Source organism: Miscanthus floridulus, unplaced genomic scaffold, assembly GCF_019320115.1.
Source record: "Miscanthus floridulus cultivar M001 unplaced genomic scaffold, ASM1932011v1 os_1719_1_2, whole genome shotgun sequence".
Classification (NCBI taxonomy): Eukaryota; Viridiplantae; Streptophyta; class Magnoliopsida; order Poales; family Poaceae; genus Miscanthus; species Miscanthus floridulus.
In genome coordinates, this window is record NW_027097882.1 from 19,366 (window position 1) to 40,000 (window position 20,635).

Below are 20,635 nucleotides of genomic sequence, written 5' to 3' on the forward strand. Positions count from 1 at the left end.
GGCGCCGAAGCCGTATGTCGACGCGTCGCACTCCACCACGAACAGTTTGGTAAAGTCCGGCAAGGCCAAGACCGGCGCCGAAGTTACTGCGGCCTTGAGTGCGCCGAACGCCTCCTCGGCGGCAGCCCCCCAAGTGAAGCCGTCCTTCTTCAAGAGCGCCGTGAGGGGCGCGGCGATGGAGCCGTAGTTGTGGACGAACTTCCGATAGTAGCCCGCCAACCCAAGGAAGCCACGGACCGCCCGCACGGAACGGGGCCGAGGCCACTCGTGGATGGCTTGGACCTTGCTGGGGTCCATGGCGACGCCGGCTGCTGAAATGGTGTGGCCCAGATAGGCAACGACGTCCACACCAAAACAGCACTTGGAGCGCTTGACGAACAGGCGGTGCTGGCGCAGGAGCTCGAAGACGATGCGCAGGTGGCGGAGGTGATCTGCCCAGGAGGTACTATAGATCAAGATGTCATCGAAAAAGACTAGGACGAACCGCCGAAGGTAAGCCCGGAGGACGTCGTTCATCAGTGCCTGGAACGTGGCCGGGGCGTTGCACAGCCCGAACGGCATCACCAGAAATTCGTAGAGGCCGTCGTGGGTGCGGAACGCCGTCTTGTGGATGTCCTCAGCGCGCATCCGCACCTGGTGGTAGCCCGAGCGCAAGTCGAGCTTGGTGAAGAAGCGCGCGCCGTGGAGCTCGTCGAGGAGCTCATCCACCACCGGGATAGGGAAGGCGTCCTTGACGGTCAGCGCGTTGAGGGCGCGGTAATCGACGCAAATTCTCCACGAGCCGTCGGCCTTGTGGACGAGGAGGGCCGGGGAGGAGAAAGGCGAATCGCTGCGACGGACGACGCCCTGCTCAATCATGGCGGCGCACTGGCGCTCCAGCTCATCTTTGTGTGCCGCGGGATAGCGGTAGGGCCGCACGGCGACGGGGGCCGAGCCGGGTTTGAGGACGATGGCGTGGTCCTGCGTGCGCTGTGGCGGCAGGCCCGAAGGTGTGGCGAAGACGTCCTCATAGGCGGCCAGGAGCTCGTCCAGGAGCATCCCACTGGCCGCCGTGATGGTGCGCAGGCTGGCGGCGGACGAGGACGGCACGCCCGCCCACGTGATGGTGCGGCCGTCTTGGTGGAAGGACATCGCGCGATCCGCGAAGTTCCACACGATGGGACCGAGTGTGCCCATCCAGCAGGTGCCCAGCACAACCTCGTACCCTGCAAGAGGCATCACAAAGAGATCGGTGTGGAAAGCTGTGCCGTTGATGGAGAAGGAGGCGTTCCTAATGACGCCCGGGCAGGCCACGCGCTCGCCGTTGGCGACCGTGGCGGTCAGGCGTGGCCGGTCCTGGATCGGCAGGCCGGTACGGCGCGCCGCGTCCTCGCCGATGAAACTATGCGTGGAACCGCTGTCGAGCAAGGCGAGGAGGGAGGCCGCCCCCACGGACACCGTGATCTGGATGGTGTCCGCGACAGGAACGCCAGCGACGGCATGGAGGGAGTAGCAGGGTGCTTCGGCTCCTGGTGCCTCCGTCGCGGCGTGAGCTGCCTCCGAAGCGTCCACGGCGTCATCGACCTCCACCCCGTCGACGAAGAAGAGGCGTTTGCAGAAGCAGTTATGGCCCCGGGTGTATGGTTCGTTGCAGTTGAAGCAGAGGCCTTGGCGGCGCCGTTCCGCCATCTCAGCCGGGGAGAGTCGACGTGGAGGTCCTTCGCCGCGACCCTGCTGTCCGGGTACAGGTGGCGCCGGGAGCGCCAGGGGCTGCTGGGGGGCCGGTAGCGCCGGCCGTGGCGCCGGGGCGGGCAGAACGCCGCGCTGGGGCGCTCGGGAAGGCAGTGGCGGCGGCGGACGGGAGGCCTCCATCATCTCCACCTCACGCGCCAGGCTCATGGCTTCGACGAGGGTGGCCGGGTGGTGCAGCCGGACGGCGTGGCTGAGCGGTGGGAGAAGGCCCCCGGTGTAGAGCTGGACGCGTTGCGACTCCTCGAGCCGGCCCGCGCGCGGAAGGAGAGCCTGAAATTGGTTGGAGTAGTCCGCCACGGTGCCCGTGCGCCGGCATTCGGCGAGCTCGAACATGGGCGCGGAACGGAGGGGAGGGCCGAACCGCAGGTTGAGGAGATCCTTGAAGTGGCTCCAGTTCGGCGTGCCGTCATCCGTCTGCAGCTGGATGAACCAGAGCTGCGCGACGTCGTCCAGATGGTACGACGCCATGAGCACGCGCTCGTCGACCGTGGTGCGATGTTGGCGGAAATAGGCCTCGCACTTATTGATGAAGAGCATCGGATCGGTGGTGCCGTCGAAGCGGGGAAAATCCCACTTCTTGTGTTTCGGGTGAAACTCCTGCTCGCGCGGCCCGAGCTGACGGTGGCCATCGGCGCCCCCTGATCCGGACGACTCGGACTGTGCCTTCACGGAGGCCATGTCGGTCTTCAGCGCGGCAAGGTCGGCGGTCATGGCTTGCATCTGGGCAAGAAGATCAACAAGCGTGGGTTCTGCCATGGCGACAGAAGTAGCGGTGGATGCGGATGGGGAGTGTGGTGGTGGCGGCTGGGCGTGGAGGGCAGATGGCGCGGCGGCGGTGGAAGGTGTAGCGGAGGATGATCGTCTGGTAGCCGATACCAGGTTGTCAAGAGCCTGGAGATCGTGGGTAGGCGGCCCGCGGCTACGTAGATCGTAGCCGTCAGCCGTGTCTTCCGATCTGGAGGTTATACCCCTCACGGTGATCGGGCTTGAGAGTCTTTGGGGAAGAGAGGGAGGGTTTAGGATAACTGATCTTCCTTCCTTTATCAAATGGCCCTAGATCCATACATATAGCCTCTCGGGCTGTTGAAAAGGAAACTAACTAATCCTTGATTCTAGCTGTTGAAAAGGAAACTAACTAATCCTTGATTCTAGGGAAAGATAGCAAATCAAATCTTCCTTCTTTCTATCCTAGCCACTGGATGTTCCCTGCGCATCGCGCGTGCTGGCCTGGGCGTCGCGCTCAGCGCGCTCCGCGGCCCGCCTCACGTCGCGGTTGCGCCTGCGACGGTGGTAGCTGTGGCCCCACATGACATTAGCAGAGTCGGTTTGGAGGGAGACTAGAGGATTGAGGCATTTATGATTAATTCTTCTTCATTGCTTGGTTACAAATGGTGCACAGTGCCTGCTTATATAGATTTATAGCTGGCCCTAACCCTAACAACCTAATCTTATCCCTACTGACAACCCACACTGCTACAGTACCGCCCAGTGCTACAGGGCTTGGGCCATCTACAAGCCATCCCAGCCCAAAGGGCCCAGCTGGCTGCCCAAAACTGCAGTGTTGTTTATTCTTGTTAGCAATAGCATTATTTACCTTGGAAAATGGTAGTACTTAGAATGATTTTGATTACACATTATTGTAGTGTTAATTCTGCATACCATTAGTTGTATACTTTGCAGTTATTCCGCAGAGCAGTTATTCCGCAGACTCCTCTATGTAGCTTGCGCAAGAAAGAGTTTCCATGTTCAATGCCTTCATGGGTTTTCTTGAACACGCTTGATATCTGTGTGTCATTTCATTAAGAAGAAGAAATAAGTACAAATGGGAAGGTTAGGGATTAAATCCCATCTCCGCCCCAAAGACACCCACCCACCCACCCACCCACATCCTAGGGTAAAGCTAAAAACGCTCGCCACACTCGGGGCCTGTTTGTCATAAGCTGAAACAAACAGACCAACTGTTGAGGTGGCTTTTTTAAAGCTGGCTTTTGAGGAAATAAACTATGAGAGGAGCTTTTCTGGCTTTTGTTGTGCTGAGAAGCTAAAAATTTATTACAAAAGTCAATAAAAAAATTTATTACAAAAGTCAATAACAAAAAGCCAACAGCCAGAAGCCAAAAGCAAGAAAAGTAGCTTTTGAGCCAAAAGCTCAAAAGCTGCATCTCAAACAAACAGGCCCTGGGTATAGCGATCAACTCACTTAACACGACTAGATTGCAATGTAAGCGTGTCCTTAGAAGCAAATCCTAGAGTGCTGCAGCCCCAGCCAAGAGCCAAAGGGCCCTCTCATTGGCTACTTCTTGCAGTCATTCTTGTGTTTTCAGATGCCTTTCATGGGTAAATTATTAGGCAGTACTTACCTTGCACCCGATTACATGAACACTTGTGAAGTCTAACAGATGCAAGTTTATTTGCATTAAGGTTTCTCTCAAATTGTAAATTTTATGTGTTTCATAACCCATGTGTTCATCATGTATTTTCTCTTCTTTTTGTATGTAGTGCTATTATTATCAATTAAATAGCCAGGTAGTGCTCTAATATTTGAATATTGATAAAATGCAATCCCGATCATAAACTAAGTTCAAATATTATCATCCCATATACATTATCATGTGTTATGTGTTGTTCATGCTCCTTGTGGTTGCAACTTTTTATTAAGCATCCAGGTGCATGAGCCTAAAATGTCAATTATTCAGGTCAGGTAGTAGTTATTATACGACACTTATCTGACAGCTGTCCTATCCATTTCAGGAAATTTTATGTTGTCAATTAGACCTGATATTTCGGAACATTCTGAAAATATTGGCCAGCTAGCTTTAGTGAAGTGGTCAGAGGACATCACTGGTGAAAAAACCATCCGAATATCTGGGGTTATAGAAAAGCTTAACTATAACCTAAGGAAAGCCTTCAATGTTGATTCCATGAAGTCTTCTTTCAGCTCTCTAAGTTGCCCTGTTTTTTCCAATGGCCATCATGTTACAGATCTTCATTTTTTAATTCATATTCTTGGTAGAGATGTGCCTGTGCAGCCTACAAATGGAATTCACGTTTCTGAAAGAAGTGCACCAGTAGCTTTACAGTTCCAGAGAGAATTTTTCATATATCCAACTGTACAAGTGTATAATTTCTTGCAAACAGACATACACGTGGTTCTGACAGATTGCCAACAGGGTAAACTCTTATCTATGAGCATTTAGTTTTGGAAAAGTGGATGTTCCTATTGAAGGAAGCAAACAACAAAAGGATATGTTTTACTTATTTGTTTATATACTATAATACAGGAAATGTCATAGAAGATGGCTTTGGCGGTATTGGCAAGCAGGCAACGATCATAAGTGGTTCAAGTGCTTATTTCTATGTGAATCCTACACTATTTAATTTCTCAGTCACACTGGTTTCATATGGTTCAAAGTCTAAGACAGTTAATAGTAGTGACTGGGTTAAGAGAATGCAAAAGCAGAGTAAAGCTCAGTTTCTTGACATGCAATTAGAATTTTTTCCTGGGAAGTTTCATTCTTCTTTAAGATTACTACGTCAGGAGAAAGGCTTGTTGGAGGTAGGATGATGATTTTGATGTTGTTGCTTCTTAATTTCCCATTGACATCTGGTGAAACCGCATGCCTTTGGGAATTAAAAAGTTTGAAGACTTCAAATGATCTACCTGATAGTTAGTCTCTTGATTGTGCAGGTTGCTGTATTCACAAGATACACATTACACAATAACAGTGACTACACGCTACAGTGCACAGCTTCACATCAAAAACCACTACCTGTGTATGTAAATTTGAGTACTAGGTGAGCAATCTTACATGGTTGCTCATGAAATACTGAAATCTTGCAGGTTGGAATCTGGAATGAACAGTATCAACCTTCCTCTACAACATGGTTGTATTTTGCCCTCAATGTCAATGAGTTCCTGGTTTATAAAGTAAGCAGTCACATTGGCTTTGTTCTCTGCTGATTGAAAAATGGTTCTTGATTCAACACAGTGGCGCTAGCTATTTTACACAAAATTTCATTCAGTCACCATGTCTTGTATCGTAGAGTTTGCTTTTGCAAATAGTCAATCTGCTATGGTTATGAACACTTTGTTCCTCCCCTAAGCCTGAGCTGGTTTGTTTGCTCTAGCCCTAGCCCAATGATAGACTTGCCTGATCATAACACAATTATTTCATTACCATAGATAATGTTTGATATATGGCCAATTGTCCACCTGATGTGCTATCATAATCATATGGCAGGTTTAATGGTTCCTGCCAGAAAGTTTTTCATAAACAGCAACGTGCATCGTCTGTTCAATGTTACAACTTACAAGCACACATTTTTTCTTATCTTTTGGTCTTATTCAAGGTGAGGACCATTTAATTCATATCTGTTCCCCTACACGGCCGTTTAGCCCGTTTACATGCCGCGTAAACGCTACACAATGGCTTGCCGTGTCCCTTTAACCAGCCATTTATCCTGTTTAATCACCGTTTAGTCCATTTAAATGGCCGTTTAGTTCGAATAAACAGCTAGACAATAGGTACCGTTTAGTCCTTTTAAACGTTTAGGCTAACACTTTGTTTATTGTGAAACATTCTTCATTGGCTAAGATAGTTTTGATTATTGATGATATAGATTATAAAGTCAGGAAAGTGGTTCCATTTTCTTCATTTGTTAGATATATTTGGTGTTACTGTAAATGTAAATGCAAAGCAATATGCTTCCCTGGCACTGAGTTCTCAAAATATGTTTATACCTATGCAACTTATACATGGCAGGTCAAGCAAATTACGAATAAGCCTACATAGTGAGAAAGGATCAGAAGTTATTATTGATTTGGAAGCACTGTCTGGCTTCACTGAATTTTTTCTTGAGATCCAAGATAATATATTGCCCCATCGTATGGCTGCTTTTGGACTGTCTTTGCAACCTGTTCTTTATAACTTGCCTGTGCCATCACAAGTAGTACTAATAGTTCCAAGATATGTTGTTTCAAATGAGTCTGATGCTGCAATTGCTGTTCGTCAATGTTTTGTTGAGGTGCGTCACTTATGCTGTAACATGTTTTGTTGAGATCCAAGATAATATATTTGTAGTTGCCTTCATCTGATACTAATGTTTTTGGTTACCAATTATGTAGCACGACATCGATGGATTGACAGTTGAAGCTAAACAGCAGGCTACCTTACAGACATGGAAACCTGGGAAAAAGCGAGAAGTAAATTACTTTGATTTATTTGTTAAGAAGCACAGAAATGTTTTTGAGGATTCTCACATTTTTATCCAGTTCTGTCCAAAAGAACCTGGATACAGTTGGTCTGGACCAATCTGTGTTTCATCAATTGGTCGTTTTTTCTTGAAATTTAGAAGATCAGAAGGAATGGTGGCAGATGGTATTAAAAGAGATCCTTTGAATGCTGGGAAGCTGAAACTGTTTGCTTCTGTTGATGTTGTTCAAGAGACAGCTTCTTTTGACTTACACTTCACTAAACCACCAAAGGTTGCACTCCCATATCGAATAGAAAATTACTTGAGTGAATCATCTATCATGTATTTCCAGAAGGTGCAGATCCTTTTTTAGCTCTTTTAATCTATTCTATCAGGGAACCAATCATTATCATGATATTACTGATACATATATTAATTTGTTCTAGGATTCAGTTGATTCAGATGTATTACGCCCTCAAGAGTCAGAACAATATGCTTGGGATGATTTAAGTTCACCTCGCAAACTGGTTGTCCGCATTGTTGGCAAGTTCTTAACTCCTAATAACATATAGTTACTTATTCTGTTGATTAATGTATTATGTTGGTGGTTATTACTAATTACAAAACCAATGAAACTGGAAAGCATAAAGAAACAGCATTACTTTTCGATATTATATTGTTATACATGTCTCTAACTTGCATTTACTATTTCCTTCATCATCAAGTCGATTTCGATTTGTTTGTTAGGCAGGATGTGGTTTATTGGCTGGAGGTTACTTTGTTAGCTTGAATGGTTTGTACAATGTGCAATTCGTGATAGATAAGCCTAGTGCTTGGCACTTGTATCTTTCTTTTCTGCAATTTACTTTTGCATTAGGAATATGCTCAGCATCCACTTTAGTGGTTAGGAGATATGCGGGAGCTGGTAGAAAGTAGAAGATGCCCTCTGCCTATAAAAGCAAGGCAGAGAGACCTGACATTTTCCAATTCCAGGTTTTCTCTCAATTTGAATTTGAGATCCAATCGGGCCAACAATTGGTATCTAGAGTGAAAGCGAATAGGTCTCGGGAATTGATTGATAGATTAGCAGTAGTACAGGGTATAATATATAGGCAAGGATCAGTAGGGTTTATAGAAATACCCAATCAACGGTGATCCTTGCCTTATCAATGTAATCTATCTATCTTAACCCCTAAGGCAGCCAGCCTAACAGGCTAGGCGCCAGGCCCAAGGCCAGCCCATTAGGGCGCCTATTCTAACACGCCCCCGCAGTCGAATCGTCAGCCACTCTGCACGTTTAGACTGGACCTAAACTCCGTGAAAACTGAAGTAGGTAGCCCTTTGGTGAAGATGTCTGCATATTGCGAAGAGGTGGGAACATGCAGAACACAAAGATCACCAACGGCGACTCGCTCCCGGACGAAGTGAAGATCGATCTCAATGTGCTTGGTGCGTTGATGCTGAACTGGGTTGGAGGTCATGTAGACGGCACTGATGTTGTCACAATACACCAGTGTGGCGCGTCGTAGAGGGGCATGCAGCTCCAGAAGTAGCTGGCGGAGCCAAGTAGCCTCTGCAACTCCGTTGGCCACCGCGCGATACTCGGCTTCAGCACTGGATCTTGACACTGTGTTTTGGCGCTTCAAGGACCAGGAAACAAGGTTGTCGCCAAGGAACACCGCATATCCTGAGGTGGACCTGCGAGTGTCCGGACAACTAGCCCAGTCAGGCGTCGGTGTAGACGACAAGATCAGTCGAAGTAGACGGTCGCAGCAGGAGACCAAGGTGAAGAGTGCCTCGAACGTAGCGAAGAATCCTTTTCAGGGCAGCAAGGTGAGGCTCTCGAGGATCATGCATGTGGAGGCAGACCTGCTGAACTGCATATGCAATGTCTGGGCGGGTGAACGTCAGGTACTGAAGAGCTCCGGCAAGGCTGCGGAAGTCTGTAGCATCAGACACAGGGGCCCCATCAGCTGCAGCAACCTTCGGATTGGTGTCAACTGGAGTGGAGCACGGCTTGCACTCTGTCATCCCTGCACGGTCCAGAATATCCAACATATACTGTCGCTGTGAGAGGAGGAGGCCATCACCACTTCGCTGAACCTGCATACCAAGGAAGTGATGCAATGCACCGAGGTCTTTCATGGCGAACTCCTACTGAAGTGCTGAGATAATCCGCCGAAGGAGACCAGGTGAGGAAGCGGTGAGGACATTGTCATCCACATAGAGCAACAGGTATGCTGTATCGGATCCACGGTGGTAAATGAAAAGTGAAGTGTCTGACTTGGCTTCAACAAACCCAATGGACAGCAGGAATGAGGCCATCCGGCTGTACCATGCGCGAGGAGCCTGCTTCAGGCCGTATAAGGATTTCCTCAGAAGGCAGACAAAATCCGGGTGAGCTGGATCTTCGAACCCAGACGGCTGCTGACAATACACAGTCTCAGACACATGGCCATGAAGGAAGGCGTTCTTCACATCTAGCTGGTGGATAGGCCAGGTGTGAGAGAGCGCCAAGGAGAGCATCGTGCGGACAGTAGCGGGCTTCACCACAGGACTGAACGTCTCATCGAAGTCAACACCAGGCCGCTGGGTAAAGCCGCGAAGAACCCAACAGGCCTTGTACCGCTCAAGGGAGCCATCGGACTGTAACTTGTGCTTGAAAATCCACTTGCCAGTGACGACGTTGGCCCGAGAAGGTCGAGGCACGAGGTCCCAAGTGTGATTCTGCAAGAGAGCACGGTGTTCGTCTTCCATAGCCGCTCGCCAATTGGGGTCAGCGAGAGTGCTATGAAAGGTCTTTGGCATTGCAGAGAGGGGGGCGGCGTGGTAGGCGGCAGGCATCCGATAGCCGCTCTTCGACCGCGTGGCCATAGTGTGCTGGTTCGTCACCAGAGTGACAGCAACGGCGCCCTTAGGTAGCAGGGCGGCCGGTGCAGGAGCAGCCAGAGCAGGCGGTGTTGGTGCGGCTGGTGCAGGAGAAGTCAGCGGTTGGGGTCGACGCGTGTAGTGGTTCGTGAAGGCCCGATCCGATCGGAGAGGTGGGAACCCGGGTGGGGGTCCTGGAGGTCGAAGAAGCCCTGGAGCAGCTCGTCCAGCTGCGATGTCGTGGTCACGTGGGCACTGGTCGTGGTCGGCCCTGCCAGACCACTGGTCGTGGGCGGCCCTGCCAGACCACTGGTCGTGGTCGGCCCTGCTAGACCACTGGTCGTGGTCGGCCCTGCCAGACCACTCGAGCACAGCTCGCGGCCCTGGTGGATCATCATCAGCATCAGCAGGCAGGGGCGCCCCAGGCACAGTCGCAGTGGGACCGGCAGGGGCGCTGGAGACATCAACGGTGCTGGGTGGTGTTCCTGCAGACAAAAACTTGTGCATCGATCCAATAGGAGGGAGCACATGGTCAGAGGTATCGTCATCAAGGAACTGTAGGTCCGCTGGAGCACTAGGACCATGGCGCTCAGCAAAGGGAAAAGCCGTTTCATCGAAGATGACGTGCCGGGAGACGATGACTCTATTGGAGGAGAGGTCAAGGCAGCGGTACCCTTTGTGATGAGCGGAATAGCCTAGGAAGACACACAGGACAGACCGAGGAGCAAGTTTGTGGGGTGCAGTAGCCGACGTGTTTGGGTAACATTTGCAACCGAAGACTCGTAGATGATCATATGCTGGTGGCTTGCCGAATAGGGCAAGGTGCGGCGTGGAAAACTGGAGAGTCTTGGTGGGCAGTATGTTAAGCAGAACAGTGGCTGTAGAGAGGGCCTCTACCCAGTAGGACGGAGGCATGGACGCCTGAAAGAGCAGTGAGCGAACAACATTATTGATGGAGCGAATAATGCGTTCAGCTTTACCGTTTTGAGACGATGTGTAGGGACAGGACATGCGAAGGTGGATGCCCTGAGCGAGGAAAAACTGACGGGAGCTAGAGTTGTCAAACTCTTTCCCGTTGTCGCACTGAACAGCCTTGACCCGGGCGCCAAACTGGGTGGAGACGTGAGCGATTAAGTGAGCAAGCGTGCTGAAAGTGTCAGATTTAAGTCGCAAAGGAAACGTCCACAAATAATGAGTGCAATCATCAAGGATGACCAAGTAGTATTTATAACCAGAAATGCTGACCACTGGAGAGGTCCATAAATCACAATGTATAAGATCAAACTTGATAGACGCACGAGAGGTGGACTCATGAAAGGGCAATCGAACATGACGCCCTAACTGACAAGCATGACATAACTCGGAGCAATCCTGAATATGACAGGAGACACTAGACGCGAGCTTCGACAACGCCTCATGACCGGGGTGGCCAAGACGCCGATGCCACAGCGGGGAGGAAGCCTGGGCGACAAGGTAGTGTGCTGGTGGTAGGCGCAGAGGGTATAGCGGCCCAGAGCTATTGCACCTGACGATCTCGGTCCGAGATGGAAGAACCTTCACAGAACAACCAGCGGGGTCAAACTCAACAGAACAATTATTGTCGGTAGTAAATTGGCGAACAGAGATGAGATTCTTAATAATTTGTGGCGACACAAGGACATTATTAAGACGTAAATTACGGGACAAGTCTGTAGAGCCAGTGGCAGTGACAGGAAGAAGAGAGCCATTACCGACAACAATGGATGAGGGAGAGGGGTACCGCGGGAGAAGAACATGTGAAAGAGAAGAGGACTGAGATGTCATATGTGAAGTAGCACCTGAGTCGAAGTACCAGTCGTTGGACGTAGGAGGGGTCAGCGACGTGGTACTAAAGGCGGAGGCGAGGGCCGTCGGGTCCCAAGAGGGGAGGCCGACCACCGGGTTGTAATACCCGGGGGCGACCCACTGTCCAGTGCCATCAGGAGTAGGGGGGGCAGCGGCCTGCTGGTGGGCAGCGAGGGCGTGCTGCTGCTGTTGGGCGAGGAAGGCCTGCTGCTGCGCCTGCTGCTGTGCCTGCTGCTGCGCCTGCAAGTGAGGAGGCACCGGGATGGGTGCCAGCGGTGGACGAGGTCCCCCTGGCCACATCTGAATGGTCCCGGTCCAGGGGTTGTAGACGCTGGGCCATGGCCGGCCGCCGGCCGACTGTTGCTGTTGGTGGTGTGCGCCACCAGTGGGGCGTGGCCCCTGTCCAGGAGGGCCACCGCCGTTGTTGCCTTTGCCGCCCCCGCCGCGCTTGCTGCGACGGTTGTTGGGCGGCTTGGAGTTCCCACCAGTGCCCGTGCCGGAGGACGCAGGGGCAGGGCTGGGAGTGGTGGAGGCGGTGAGCGCAGTGGCAGGTGCGTTCTTGCGGGTCTCCATGGTGAGTTCCTCGAGGATGAGGTCGTCACGAGCCTCCAGGAAGGTGGGGAACGGTCGAGCGCGACGAAGGAGCGTCCGGACGTGGCTGAAGCGCTCGTTGAGGCCACGAATCACGTTGAGGACAAGCGTGCGGTCGGTGACAACCTCGCCAAGGGCCGTGAGATCATCGGCCATCTTTTTCAGCTTGCGGCAGTAGTCGGTGACGGAGAGGTCGCCCTGGACGAAGTTGCGAAGCTGGATGGAGCGGGCCTCGCGGTTGCCAAGGAACTGCGACTCGACGGCGAGCCAGGCATGCCGAGCGGTGGAGCCCTGGGCAGAGATGATCTCGCCAAGGTCGTCGGTGAGCGTGGCGACGATCCAGGACTTGACGACGCAGTCCATCCGGGCCCAATCAGGAGAAATTGGGGCTGGAGGGTCCTCTCGAACGTGGTCCTGGAGAGAGAACTTGCCGAGGATGAGAAGAAACTGATCACGCCAACGGTTGAAGTTACCGGAATCAACGTCGAGGATGGTAGTGACGTGGTTCCGGATGTTGCTGACCGCAACAACCTGAGCATGGAGCTGCAGGAGGGCAACGGCCTCGTGATGCAGCATGGCAGCCCGAAGATCGGGTGGCGGCGCTGAAGGGCCTCCAGGTGCGGCGCCAGAGGATTCCGAAGCAATGGCGGCAGCAGCGGCCGCCCGCTCCTGGGTAGCGCGCGCCAGGGCCTCGGTAGCGCGCTGGGCGGCAGCGTCGCGATCCTTAGTCGCTGCTGCAGCCTCCTCGGCCTGTAGGGCGCGTGCTAGGGCAGTATCACGCGCATCCTGACGCTCGCGCTCGAGACGCTGAGCAGCAGCGGCCGCGTCGTTGGCCTTCTCCGCGGCAAGGCATTGAGCGACGACGTCTGCCTGGATGGTGGCAGAGGAGGCTTCCAGAGCAGCCCCAGCCCTAGGGGTGGCTGGAGGGGTGGAGGGCATGGTGGCGCAGCACGGTGTGGACCGGCGTGCGGAGGGGCGCAGCGCGGCGAGGGGCCGGCGCGCGTGGAGTGGGCAGCGGAAGAGGAGACCTAAATCTAGGCGTCTGATACCATGAAAGTGAATAGGTCTCGGGAATTGATTGATAGATTAGCAGTAGTACAGGGTACAATATATAGGCAAGGATCAGTAGGGTTTATAGAAATACCCAATCAACGGTGATCCTTGCCTTATCAATGTAATCTATCTATCTTAACCCCTAAGGCAGCCAGCCTAACAGGCTAGGCGCCAGGCCCAAGGCTAGCCCATTAGGGCGCCTATTCTAACATAGAGCCTAGGGTTCTTGAGAGACCAGAGAGCAGCAATGTCCACCGCCAGCTGCTGCAGCCGGCACGGTGATCAACCCTGGCGGTACAGCAGTAGGTGGAGCCGACGATCGTGCCACGTGCCTCGCTGCCGCAGAAGTAGTGGCTGCGGCGGTGGTCGAGGTAGTCAGGCGTGTGTCAGCTGCGGCTGAAGCCGCGGTGGCTACCGCTGCTGCGCTGCGCGTCCAGATGGAGCGGGAGCCGGCAGGCGGATCGCGAAGCCTAGCAGGGCATCGTCCCCGGTCGCCGTCACCAGAGCGGCGCCGTGGACGCCGCGGCTGCTCGCCGGTGATGCAGCCGGTGTTGCAGACCGTCTACCGCGACTCCGGAGCGGGGACGCCATGGCCGATGCTCATGAGGTCCAACTACCACGAGTGGAGCCTGCTGATGAAGGTCAAGATGCAGGCGCGACAGCTCTGGGATGCGGTCGAGTACCACGACGATCGGCGGGCGCTAGAGGTGTTGTGCGCCGCCGTGCCGCAGAAGATCGGCGCTTCCCTCGCCATCAAGGCCACGACGAAGCAGGCGTGGGACTCCATCGCCACCGCGTGTCTCGGCGACCACCGCATCCGCCACGCGACGCTGCTGCGGCTCCGATAGGAGTGGGAAGGTCTCGCCTTTAATCCCGGTTAGCAAGTCGAGGACTTTGCCTTTTGCCTCTCCATCCTGAAGGAGCAGATGGCGCGCAACAGCGACACCGACCTTGATGAAGTACGCGCGGTAGAGAAGCTCCTGCGGTTCTTGCGGTGCATCCCGAAGAAGTACTCCCAGATCGTGCTGGTGATCGAGACGCTTCTCGACTTCGACGCCCTCACCATCGAGGAGGTCACCGGGAGGGTGGAGGCGGTGCAAGATCGCGAGCAAGCGCCCTACACTGAGCTGAGCACCGCCGGAGGCAAGCTACTCTACACTGCCAAGCTGTGGCGGGCCTTCGACAAGAAGGACGAGGGGACCAGATCGTCGAAGGAGCGCCGTCGGCGTCCGCGCGGCGGCAAGGAGGAGCGGGGAGCCCGGGCGCAGGGCGGTGCTGATGGCGGCATCGCCGGCGATTGCAAGGCGAACCGGGATGACACGTGCGCCAACTGCGCAAGACCGGCCATTGCGCCAAGGACTGCCTCCTTCCTCCACGCCATGGCAGGCAAGCCCACGTCGCGCAAGCAGAGGAGGACTATGCTCTGTTCTTGGTGCACGGGTGCGTTGAGCGGCGGCAAGAAGCAGGGGAGGAGAAAGATCCAAACTTTCCCCTTCCTGCGTCGGCTGGCTCCGCCCTGCTCCACCTCGACGAGCCGCGCGCCCATGCCTTCCTCGGCAAAGGTACCGGCAACGACAAGATCGACGGGTGGTACCTCGACACCGGCGCCTCGCACCACATGACTGGTTGGCGCGAGTCCTTCTCTGACTTGGACTCCGGTGTGCGAGGCTCCGTCAAGTTCGGGGACGCCTCCGCCGTGGAGATCAAGGGCGTCGGCTCTGTCGTCTTCACCGCCGAGACTGGCGAGCACCAGCTGCTCACCGGTGTTTACTACATCCCCGCGCTGAGGAACTCCATCATCAACTTGGGATAGCAGGATGAGAACGGCTCGCGCGTGGAGATCGAGCACGGGGTACTGTGCATATGGGATCGCTGTCGTTGACTCCTCGCCAAGGTGAACCGAGGCGCCAATCGCCTCTATGTTCTCCATGTGCAGGTGGCGCAGCCCGTGTGCCTTGTAGCCCACCGCGATGACGATGCCCGGCGGTGGCACGAGCGTTTTGGGCACCTCAACTTCGAGGCCCTGAAGCTGCTCGGCAATAAGGAGATGGTGCAGTGCATGCCGCGCGTAGACCATGTGGAGCAGTTCTGTGACACCTGCGTCCTCACCAAGCAGCGACGGCTCCCCTTCCCCCGCTAGGCGAGCTTCCGCGCCAAGGAAAAGCTAGAGCTTGTGCAGGGGACCTCTGTGGACCAGTGACCCCGGCTACACGTGGAGGACGGCGCTACTTCCTCCTCATCGACGATGTGTCCCACTACATGTGGACGGTCCTGCTCGACACCAAGGCGACAACTGTGGATGCCATCAAGTGCCATCAAGCTGCTGCGGAGGAGTGCGGCCACAAGCTTCGGGTGCTGGGCACGGACAACAGCGGCGAGTTCACGGTGGCTGAGTTCGCGGCGTACTGCGCCGACGAGGGGATCCAGCGCCACTTCGCGCCGTACACCCCACAGCAGAATGGCGTCATCGAGCGCCGCAACCAGACAGTGGTGGCCACCGCTCGCGCCCTCCTCAAGCAGCGGGGCATGCTGGCGGTCTACTGGGGCGAGGCCGTAATCACCACCGTGCACCTGTTGAACCGCTCTCCGACCAAGGCCGTCGACGACAAGATACCGTATGAGGCCTGGCACGGGCGCAAGTCGGCGGTCAGCTATCTGCGGGTCTTCGGCTGCCTGGCATTCGTCAAGGAGCTCAACCATGTCGGCAAGCTCGACAGTCATAGCTCACCTGGGGTCTTCATCGGCTACGCTGAGGGGGCTAAAGCCTACCGCGTGCTCGACCCGGTGACGCTGCGCGTTCAGGTGGCGCGGGACGTCGTGTTCGACGAAGGCCGCGGCTGGGCGTGGGACAAGGCGGTGGACGATGGATCGGCGGCGGATTTCCGCGACTTCACCATTGAGTACTCGTGGATTGGAGAAGACGGGGGAGCATCAAGTGCATCTTCGTCGGCGGCTGGATCACCATCACCACCGCCGGCCACCTCGGCACCACTGCCGACCGCCTTGACACCACCGCTGACCACCTCGGCACCTCGGCACCTCAGCCAACCACCTTGTCACTACAGCCGACCACCTCGGCACCACCGCCGACCACCTCGGCACCGCAGCCGACCACACCTTCGTCTCCAGCTGCGGCATCCTCTGCTTCGCCTGCTGCGACACCAGCGCACGTAGGGCAACCGGAGATCAAGTATGCGACGCCGCTGGAGGACGATGAAGACCACCTGGACGCCTACTACGACGATGAGCCCCTGTGGTACCGCACGGTGGCGAACATCCTCGGTGACCAGTCTGCCTCAGGCCAGGCAGAGCGGCTCTTCGCCCAGCTTCATCTGACGCACGCCGGTGAGCCGACCACCTATGCTGAGGCGTAGGGTGATCCGGCATGGCGGGTGGCGATGGAGCAGGAGCTCAAGTCCGTCGAGTAGAACCGCACCTGGGAGTTGGTGCCACTGCTCGGCGGCCACTGCCCCATCACCCTCAAATGGGTGTTTAAGCTCAAGAAGGACGAGCAGGGCGCGGTGATCAAACACAAGGCACGGCTGGTGGCGCGTGGTTTCGTCCAGCAAAAGGGGATCGACTACGACGACGCCTTCGCCCCTGTGGCACGCATGGAGTCGGTCCGGGTCGTCCTCGCGCTAGCGGCTCAGGAGGGGTGGCAGGTTCACCACATGGACGTCAAGTCCGCCTTCGTCAATGGCGACCTCGAGGAGGTGTACGTGCGTCAGCCACTGGGCTTTGCCGTCACCGGAGAAGAAGGCAAGGTGTACAGCCTGCGCAAGGCCCTCTACGGCCTGCGGCAGGCCCCACGTGCCTGGAACGCAAAGCTCGAGAAGATGGGCTTCAAGCAGAGCGCGCATGAGGCGGCCGTCTACCGAGGAGGAGGGGGGGGCAGTGGGCGCAATGTCCTGCTGGTCGGCGTCTACGTCGACGACCGCATCATCACCTGGCACTGATGAAGCAAAGGTGGAGGCGTTCATGGCGCAGATGAAGAAGGCGTTCGACATGAGCGACCTCGGCCTCCTCTGCTTCTACCTCGGCGTCGAAGTGCGCCAGGATGCCAGCGGCATTGCCCTCCGCCAAACCCACTACGCCAAGCGCATCCCCGAGCTCGGCGGCATGACAGGCTGCAATCCCGCCTACACACCGATGGAGGAGCGGCTCATGCTCAGTCGGGACAGCACGGCGGAGGAGGTCGACCCGACTCACTACCGGTGACTGATCGGGAGCTTGTGCTACCTGGTCCATACCCGGTCGGACCTAGCGTTCGCCGTCGGGTATGTCAGTCAGTTCATGGAGCGGCCGACAATGGAGCATCTGCAGGCCGTGAAGCGTATCCTTCTCTATGTGGCAGGCACCCTCGACTACGGTCTGCACTACGCAAGGGCCCCGGACACGGCGCGCTTCGTCGGCTATTGTGACAGCGACCTCGCCGGCGACGTGGACACCAGCAAGAGCACAAGCGGGACCATGTTCTTTCTCGGTGATTCCTTGGTCAGCTGGCAGTCCCTCAAGCAGAAAGGTGGTGGCCCTCTCAAGCTGTGAAGCAGAGTACATCGCCACCACCACTGCAGCAACATAGGCACTATGGCTGTCAAGGATGCTGGCAGAGCTCCTTGGCAGGAAGGTGGATGTGGTTGAGCTGAAGGTGGACAACAAGTCTGCTTCTAGCTCTAGGCTAAGAATCCTGTCTTCCATGAGAGAAGCAAGCACATCCGTATCAAGTATCACTTCATCAGAGATTGCTTGGAGGATGAGAGCATCAAGGCCAACCACATCGCCACTACTGATCAGCTGGCTGATATACTCACCTAAGTTGGGAAAGTTCAAGTTCCATGAGATGAGGAAGAGGATTGGGCTACAAGCAGATCACTTCCAGTGCTCGGCACAAGGCTTAGGGGGAGAATGGTAGATAGGCCTAGTGCTCAGCACTTGTATCTTTCTTTTCTGCAATTTACTTTTGCATTAGGAATATGCTCAACATCCACTTTAGTGGTTATGAGATATGCTGGAGCTGGTAGAAAGTAGAAGATGCCCTCTGCCTATAAAAGTAGGGGCAGAGCTATTGTAAAAACAGAGACCTGGCATTTTCCAATTCCAACAAGCGGCCAAGGGCCAAGCTGCTCTCTGGTGGTTTCTCTCAATCTGAATCTGAGATCCAATCGGGCCAACAATTCGATCCCTTGCAATACCCCAAATCAGGAAGATATACAATCGTGTGTATATACATTTGACGAAAACAACCCACTCTAGAGTCTATATAATAACTACTCCCTCTATTCCAAATTATAATACATTTTGCCTTTTCTAGATACAATAGCTTTTGCTATGCACTTAGATATATTGTTAAAGTAACGTATCTAGAAAAGCCAAAACGTCTTATAATTTGGATACACTGAGGGGTAATTTGAAATATAAGTGGGTAGTTCACACGTGAGCTCGAATTACACCTCACACTATTTAAAGTTTTAAACTAGTATAAAATAAAACTAGATTGGCCACATGCCCACATCAGAGTGGTTTGCAGCACACTGATTCAGTTGCAGTGTGTATAGTTAGGAAAATATTTTTGGTGAGATGTCCTCCTGGTTATTCACATGACCTTTTGCTCTTAACTTCCCTGTCCCTGTCTAACACATTAGTGCTTTTAATCTTTGTTATGGTTCTTCAATCATAGTTTTTAACAAGTAACACTACGATTGATCTTCTCCAGACACACCTGCATTGCGTGAAATTAAAATAGATAAAATCAGCCCATGGAAGCCATTTTTGAAGATGCGCCAAAATAGCAGGCTTAATCTGGATTTCTCATTCAGTGATGGATTCAATTCAAGAAAACAAAGATTTGATGAATCATTTGGATTGAGAGTGTTCAAAATTGGCTATGAAGTGTATGCCGATGGTTTAGCAAGAGTTTTACGAATATGTGAACATGCAGATAATCCCAAAATTGAGAAAATTCAAAGGCCAATAGCAAATGTACAGTTCAGAATTTCTTATGTGTGTATTCATCTTCTTGACAAGGGCCAGGTTTGTTCCTTTGGACTTCCACCCGGCCTAAGCATGAAACCATTTTTTCATGAATTATGCCAGTAATCTATATTCATACTTGCAAGTCAAACTCAGTCTCAAATATCCTTTTCTTTTCATGTTCACCTTGTTGAAGAATGGGGAAAATGTCCAATCACCATCTACAATCTTAACAGCAAGACTTCAGCATGTTTCTTCTGATTCAGTTATCACAAATAGATTCAAGCATGTATCTGTTGCAATTCATGTAAGTATTGGCCCCTCTGCAATTTTATATTTCAATGCAAAAATGCATGCAACTAGATTACCTATTGGCTGGAACAAAGTTTGCAGTTTTTGCACCCTTTATTTAGATTTACCCATTGGAGTTCATGATGATGGTGTACCTGCTGCCATGCCATCACCACCACTGAGGCTGATTATTAGGAACTCGCTTACTGTCTTATTTAATTTGCATGCATTAGCAATTATCTACATGTTTAATCATTTGTACATATTGTTTTCTCTGTTGTTCCATTGCAATGCAAGAGCAATTTTGCTAGTATGTAAATAAATAAAGATTTTTCAAAACAACTGCAGTCATTGAATGTGGATGAAAAATGGGAAGGAGCTTCATTTGGGTCAATTCTTAGAAGGAACAAGCTTCAGGATGCTACTCTCGATGAAAATATTCTTCGTATGGTCTTTGTACTGAATTCAACCCACTCCAGTGTCAAACAAATACAGTATTGTTCCATCATTCTACAGGTAACTTAAATGGCGTGCTTGCTCCTTGCTAACATCTACAACAGTATGTTCTTAGGCTTGCTGGTTCGGACATTGTTAACTAGTGCAATATCGCAACTCTAATAAAGATATGATGTCACAGCCTGTTGATCTTAAGATTGATGAGGAAACATTAATGAAGCTAGTACCATTTTGGAGAGCATCCCTTGCACCTTCAGGCACGGCGAGTACACAATTTTATTTCAGACATTTTGAAGTACATCCAATTAAGGTTCCTTGCTCTCGTTTTGTTTCACATCTGTAATTATTTCGTAGTGTTAATTTTGAAATAGAAGGGCGGGCCTGGTGCAAGCGGTAGAGTCTTACCGCCTGTGACTGGAAGGTCCCGGGTTCGAGTCGCGGTCTCCTCGCATTGCACAGGCGAGGGTAAGGCTTGCCACTGACACCCTTCCCCAGACCCCGCACAGAGCGGGAGCTCTCTGTACTGGGTACGCCCTTTTTGTTAATTTTGAAATACTGATTGGTTTTTTTTCATGAAATGCAATGGTATAAAGATCATAGCAAGCTTTCGGCCTGGTGGCCGACGCACAACTGTATAGTTCTGCTCAAGAGGCTCTGA

At 52.9% G+C, this 20,635-nt stretch overlaps 2 protein-coding genes and 1 pseudogene across 2 annotated transcripts in view; 1 reads left to right on the forward strand and 2 right to left on the reverse strand.

The window, feature by feature from the left end:
* The window catches only part of LOC136534263 (uncharacterized), a gene marked incomplete at its 3' end in the record, with an annotated part of 32,063 nt that extends 11,435 nt beyond the window's left edge, over positions 1 to 20,628 (forward strand). Inside the window, 12 exon segments of the mRNA XM_066526718.1 lie at positions 4,483 to 4,902; positions 5,013 to 5,287; positions 5,420 to 5,505; positions 5,573 to 5,659; positions 6,495 to 6,756; positions 6,857 to 7,279; positions 7,371 to 7,467; positions 18,974 to 19,290; positions 19,427 to 19,537; positions 19,870 to 20,037; positions 20,159 to 20,234; positions 20,571 to 20,628. Of these exon segments, the coding sequence (XP_066382815.1) occupies positions 4,483 to 4,902; positions 5,013 to 5,287; positions 5,420 to 5,505; positions 5,573 to 5,659; positions 6,495 to 6,756; positions 6,857 to 7,279; positions 7,371 to 7,467; positions 18,974 to 19,290; positions 19,427 to 19,537; positions 19,870 to 20,037; positions 20,159 to 20,234; positions 20,571 to 20,628 (2,380 nt within the window).
* LOC136534266 (uncharacterized mitochondrial protein AtMg00810-like) lies at positions 8,402 to 9,362 on the reverse strand (annotated as a pseudogene).
* LOC136534262 (uncharacterized) lies at positions 10,643 to 12,783 on the reverse strand. Its single transcript, XM_066526717.1, has 2 exons — positions 11,610 to 12,783; positions 10,643 to 11,346 (listed from the first exon to the last, which is right to left on the reverse strand). Exons 1-2 carry the CDS (start codon positions 12,781 to 12,783, stop codon positions 11,309 to 11,311), a joined length of 1,212 nt encoding a protein of 403 aa, XP_066382814.1. The 3' UTR covers positions 10,643 to 11,308.
* Positions 20,629 to 20,635: the final 7 nt, after the last annotated feature.

Bases quoted from the DNA above. Each gene is read 5' to 3' on its own strand.
- LOC136534262 (XM_066526717.1), bottom strand. From the start codon at position 12,783: ATGCTGCATCACGAGGCCGTTGCCCTCCTGCAGCTCCATGCTCAGGTT. The intron at 11,347-11,609 runs GTGCTACTTCAC...TGTTCTGTGAAG, and splicing joins CGACTGGTACTTCGACTCAG to GTTCTTCCATCTCGGACCGA.